This window comes from Pipra filicauda, unplaced genomic scaffold (assembly GCF_003945595.2).
Source record: "Pipra filicauda isolate LSUMZ 115617 unplaced genomic scaffold, ASM394559v2 scaffold302_size1215360_pilon, whole genome shotgun sequence".
NCBI lineage: Eukaryota > Metazoa > Chordata > Aves > Passeriformes > Pipridae > Pipra > Pipra filicauda.
The window spans coordinates 65238-71357 of NW_024104424.1; the positions used below are offsets into that span (position 1 = coordinate 65238).

The 6120-nt window shown below is 41.2% G+C and overlaps 1 protein-coding gene across 1 annotated transcript in view; it reads left to right on the plus strand.

Annotated features, from left to right (window-relative positions):
* Positions 1–5754, plus strand: part of LOC113988756 (glutamate receptor ionotropic, kainate 1) — a 55313-nt gene extending 49559 nt beyond the window's left edge. Inside the window, exon 15 of the mRNA XM_039383299.1 lies at positions 4821–5754. Within this exon, the coding sequence (XP_039239233.1) occupies positions 4821–4976 (156 nt within the window). The 3' untranslated portion in view covers positions 4977–5754. The remainder of the gene's footprint in view (positions 1–4820) is intronic.
* Positions 5755–6120: the final 366 nt, after the last annotated feature.

Here is a 6120-nt window from a genome sequence, read left to right on the forward strand (position 1 = left end):
ATTTCTGCACTTCTCTGCAATTAGAGAACTTGTTCTAGTGGGTGCCTTCACACCCAATTGCTGAGGTGCTGCAGCAAAGCTCTGCTCTCCTCTTCAGTTGTTTCTCTCATACCTGGCTCCTGGGAAAAGCCAGAGCATGGAGGGAGCTGTTTTTTCGTTCCATTCCTGTTGCAATTTTTCATCAGCAGTCCTTGTGCTGCCAGCAGGCTGAAGTTTTTTTTGTGGCTATACCAATTCTTCTCTGCTCATCCGTGGATGTGAGTGTTTATGCTCTACTCCAGATGCTGCAAGAAATTGTCTGGCTCAAAATGGCCTTTCAACTTGTTTGAATAGGGCCTTGAAAGCTTTGGTTCTTCATAAAATGCTCCTTCTTACCAGCAAAGACCTGAATTAGATGTTCTGTATATCCGATTTAAGAGACCACTTTTTATTTGCAGCTTTCCCAGTAGAAGAGACTTAAAACTAATTAAATTCAGCTCCTCTCAAGTCTCAGAGGAGAAGGAAAATGCCTAATGTGTTTATCTCCATCATTGCTCTATGCAGGAAATCTTCTGGGTTGCATCTTCGACCAGTTTTCTAATTGTTTCTCAGACTAATGAAGAACCCAGAGAATTTCTGTCACTTTTTGGGTAAACATTTTCTCATCTGTCAAGGAAATAGTCGCACTGTTGGTAACATCCATACTTTCCCTGTGTCCAGCTGTCCCTGCAGACAACTTGCCAGGCTGTGAGGAATTCCCTGTGGGAATGACAAAGCAGCTCCTCCCTTCCCTAGCACAGCCCCATCCCCAGCTACAAAAAGAGTTATCAAACAGCCTCACTTGCTCCTTAGAGCTGAGGCAGGGAGAGCTGATGTGCCACCCCAGAGTTCTAACAAATCCAGGTTTGTAGAGGCAGTTTTTCCAGATTTGCTGTGGCTCCAGGGAAAGGCAGGTGCTCGAGGAAGGCACAGCATCCCCTGGGAAGTGTGTGACTGCTGGGACAACTCCTGCAGAGACACTACAGGCTTCAAGATCTCCCTGGAACAAAGCCCTGAAGCTTCACATCTGTAGCTCTTTGGGAAAAAAGCAGGAGGAGAAGGGGGAGAAGGAAAACATGCCCTGTTTCAGTGAGGGTCTTGCAAAATAGGATTTTTTGTGGAGTTGTCTGGTGTGCAAATTCCCTCTCTGCAGCAAACATCAGCTCGAGCACCTCTGTTTTCAGGTTTGATCCTTGTATGGGCCATTCACTCAAGAGCTGGACTTAATGATCCTTGTGTCCCTTCCAAATCAGAATATCCTGTGAAATGTGTGAAATTTCCCATGGAATTCCCTTCCAAGCATGGCTGTGGCTTCACTGGGAAGTCTTATTTGCGTTTAGAAGGTTTGGGAGACCAGCAAGCAGCTTTAGTGATTTTTTTTTTCTTGCAGAGAGGAAGCAGAGGACCAGTTTCTATAACTGAGGAAGACTTAAATTAATCCATGGATTATTATCATACTGTTTTGGCAATAGACTCTGACAGGTTAAAAGTTAATTTGCTGATGTCCTCGTGCAATTAGCCACCAGTGACAGAGTACTCACATGGATTCTTAATGTGCTGCAACAGCAGTTTGCTCACTAGGAGAAACTATTATGGATATTCTTCCTGTGGTGCACTAGGCACAAATAAATCACTTATTTTCAGCAGAAGACACATCAGTGTCCCAGCTCTGGGTCCTTCAGAGCAATGAGGGCACTGCAGAAGGAAAATCCTGACTTGCACTTCATCCTCTCTTCCTGAGCTGGTCAGAGGTTCTTCCACAATAAAACCTGGCCCACATCCTTGGATTTTCATAGTTCTCAGTTCTTCAACATAACCCACTGGGCTTGGGGTGGCTTTTTTATTATTATTTGCTGGGTTTTGCAAGGTATTAATAAAATGCAATTGAAAAATCTTGTCCCCAGTGGTAGCCCGGCAGCATAAACAGCAGATTGATAAATCCTGGCTGCAGGTTCTTTTTTTTCAGTCTTGTTTGTACTTTATTTTACGTTTTTGGTGTTGTTTTTTTTTTTTTAAATTCTGAATCTGTAATTATCCTCAAGCTTAACACAGACCTGTGTATGGAAGGATTTGGGAGCTCCATGACTAAGCTTTAATAGCCTGCTGGAGTGACCAAAGGGGAGAGAGAAAGATTCGCACATCACAAGGAGAGCAAAATCTGCTCTGTTTTTAAAGGATGACATTTCCTCTTACATGCCATGGCCTGCAGCATTTTGACACTGCCAGAATGAGAAAGTTAAGCTGGCTAAAAGCAAAATGTTAAACTTATCACTCTGTTGTAAAAGGGATCACTCTGTGCCCACTGTCCTCTCATGCTGGACGAGATCTCAAAGGTGCACTGAACAGCAGGCAAAAAAAGAGGTTTTTAAAGAAACCCTTTCAGTTTGGCTGCCTGAATATGAGACTAAAAGAACAGCATATTACCCTTTGAAATTGAATTTTAATGTCAACCTCTCCCTTTAAAGATGACTTTAAAGGTGCTGTTCAGAGGGCTGGCAGGCTATTGATGAACAACTGGGCAAAAGCCTAATTTTTAGGCAAAACCTAAATATCAAAGCCATCCCTAAGAATAACTTGAAGTCTTTCTGATAATATTTGTTTTAAAATTCAAGGCAGTTGGAAGTGGAACCATTGGGCACTTCACAAATCACGGAGTCAGATATTAAAACCCTGACACAGGTAATGTCAGCACTGGGTTTTAGGCATCTGTCTGCAGATGTAAAGTGATCTTCATGGGACTCTTTTGTGGCTGTGACATTGAAAGGCATTATGGCAATTGCACAGGCTGAATAACAGGAATCTGTTTGGAAAATTAAAATCCAAGCCTATTAACAAGGCAGTAAAATGTACTATTTCATCTGCAGAAATCATCCCTGACTGCACTTTGCAGAGACTGATGGCTGTGATTAAACACACAACATCAGTAGGTTAGCAAGAGCAACAGGGAAAGAAAATAAAAATAAACCTGATCAATCCCACAGAGGGTTAATTTAATCCTTTCATTATCTACCATGGAGTTCTGGATTCACTTTGTAATCTAGATTTTAAAAGCTCAATTAAAACTAAGGCAGCAGAGAGCAATAATCCACACCAAGTCAGCCACTTAGAGCATTTGGGTTTATTACTTTGGAAATAAGTGATGCTACTATCTAAAAACAGCCTGGAGCAGTGTAGAAATAGTGTCCCTGCGAGGATGATACCTGCTTTTCCTGATACTTCCAGAGGGGAGTGATTTGGAAACAAAAGCAGTGCCTATTCCTATTACATTTAGGGGCTGACATGAATTAATTGCAGTTTAATTGATGCATAACTCAGAACAAAAATGAAGCATCTCAAAGAAAGCATATTGGAGTATAAATTTGAAATATTCTGGGATCTCAGCCTGTGTTACCCACATTACAGGGAGAAATTACACTGGAAAAGAAGGAGGACAGCTTGTTTTTAGTATCTGACTCCCTGAGTTGTGAAGTGCCCAATGGTCCCACTTCCAACTGGTTTGAATTTGAAAATAAAAATTTTCAGCAAGACTTCTAGCCTGTGGGATTCACTTCTCTGTGATTCCTTTGCTCCCTCAAGCAAATTATTTCCCCTTGATCCAGGCTACCCTCAGGCTCTGGTTTGCATTTGAAAATATTCCTGTAGAATAGATGGGTACTAGGAAATCTTCAGGGGTTCTGCTTTTTAAATCATATATCTGATTTTACCTTTTTTAGCCCTGGGTAGCTGAGGTCACTGTTGGATAATTCCTGATTATGAACTGGACATTGCTCACCTTGCACTGGTTTCACTTTAGAAGGGAATTTATGTTTGATACAGAGAAATAAATAAATCTCTGCTGCCACTGCCACTTGACAAGAACTGTAGTTTTGTCCTGTGTTAAAGCTGGTCAGTTCTAGAAGGGTTTGGTAGGAAGGATTTATTCAGCTTGATGAAGGCAAGGTGGTTAAAGTTTTGGTTCACACTGCTGCCATCACTTCATTTTATACATAAATAATCTATTCGTATATATTTGCATGGAACAATTTTTTATTTGCATTGTCAGATACTTCCACCTAATGCCTCCTTTTGTATTTTATTTGTGTTACATGTAATCATTCCAGCTGTAGATTTTAAAAGATGTTTCCACGTACTCTGAAATGTCTTTGTTAATGTTGTGATGGTGGGAAGAGAAAAGATCTCTTCTTTCTCTCTAAACTATTCAGCTCCCTTATTCCTGTGGCAATTATCTCATTTTTCCAACACACAGTATTTGAAAAGATTCTTTCCTAAGAAAGAAGAGGATTGAGGGCTGTGCTGTATGGTAGAAATAATTTCATGAGGGGAACATTTCATGAGGGGAAAATAACTAAACCACAAAAAAAAAATCTTCAAAACCTGTATTCTTTGTTTTCTCCTGTATAAACTTTTTGTTTGGTTGGTTTTTGTTATTGTTATGTTTTTGTTTGGTTGGGGTTTTTTGTTTTGGTTTTTTTTTGGCTTTTGTTTTTTTGTGACTGAGGTTCATGGTATTTAAAACAAGATCTCTTTTCTTTTAAGGTCAGGAGGAAATGAAAAAGGGTAAGTTTTATGATATGGCAAATGTGTAGAATTCCAGAAACATTCATAATCAACTAAATTTAGTGGAGGCCAAGTTGGGAAGTTAAAAATGATGTGTAGAGTCACCTGTTGCATCTTGGGGGGCTTGTTCAAAGCTGGGTCTCAGCAGAGAAGCCCCCTGAGCCCAGCTCAGGTCTCTGCTTCCCTCAGCCAAGGGTTTGGCCTGTGCTGGGCAGGGTTTTAATGCCATTTCCATCTCCCACCAGTGTCTTTCTTTCAATGCCATCATGGAGGAGCTCGGAATTTCCCTCAAGCACCAGAAGAAGCTGAAGAAGAGGTCGAGGACGAAGGGGAAATCCTCCTTCACGAGCATCCTCACGTGTCACCAGAGGAGGACCCTGAGGAAGGAAACCATCGCGTGAGCACCGGGAAACAGCGGGAACCAAACGAAAACAAGACCAGACAAAACAAAACCAAAACAAAATGGAAACAAGACAAAGCAAAACACAAACGTTGCTGCCTACAAGTGGTGGGATTTCTGAAAAAGAGACTTTTCACGTTGTTCTTCAGGAATTCTCTGTGGTTTCTTTTTTTTTAACCCTGAGGTACAGCAGTTGGAATGCTCTCCTGGACTGATGTACTACTAATCCTCTGGGAAGAGGCTCACTCTTTCTTTTGGGATGGATTTGTACGCTCACCTGGTTTGCATCTCTCCCCCCCTCCCCGTGCATCGCTGTGTGTGCTTTCTAAATAAATCAATAAACAAGAGACAGGGTTCTTTTTTCCAATAATCTGGGAGTGGAACTTGTGTTTTTCCCCCTCTGAACAAAAGATTGCAGTTCTACTGAGCACAAAGAACTACTGAGTTGTTTAGAAACCAGGTCCCAGAAAACCTAATTCATACCATTGACTCATAAACCATGACTACAAAAATGTATTAAATACAACAATGAGGACTTTTTATTTTCTCTGATATTATAAGGATAGGTTGACATCATAGCCTCTTCAGGCTCATTTCTGTGAGAAACCTGTTTTTCCTTATCCCCTTTCCACTGCTTTTAAAATGCCATGACTGCGGGTACTGTGTGTTGAAAAAGAAAAATCAAAATCACCCAAGGAATGATCAGTGAGCAGGGTTGACATGATCACACTGCTTCATCCTCCTTCTCCTGATGCCAATAAAGCAATTCTTGACTCCTAGAAATCAGGGCTGAGAATATTCAATTTATAACAAACCTTGACCACAAAGATATCAAATTTGACAGGAACACAGCTCAGGAATTGAAACCTTTTCCTGCAGCTAAGGGGGGGGCACCAACAAAATGTTTTAGCAGCAAAGGAGCATTTTAGTGTTTTTGGGGGTTTTTTTTGTGAAGGAAACTCTGAAGAAGTGATGCATTAGAGCAGCAGATCTTCCCCTTCCCTCCCCATGAAAAGCTGTACCTTTATATTGCAGTGAGGTGAAACACATTTGTACTTATTTCTATGTTGTCTCTGTGATTAATCCTGGTGTTCCAGGGGCTTTGTTGTGCCAGCTGGTTTGCTCTGGAGATGCTGTGGAAGGAA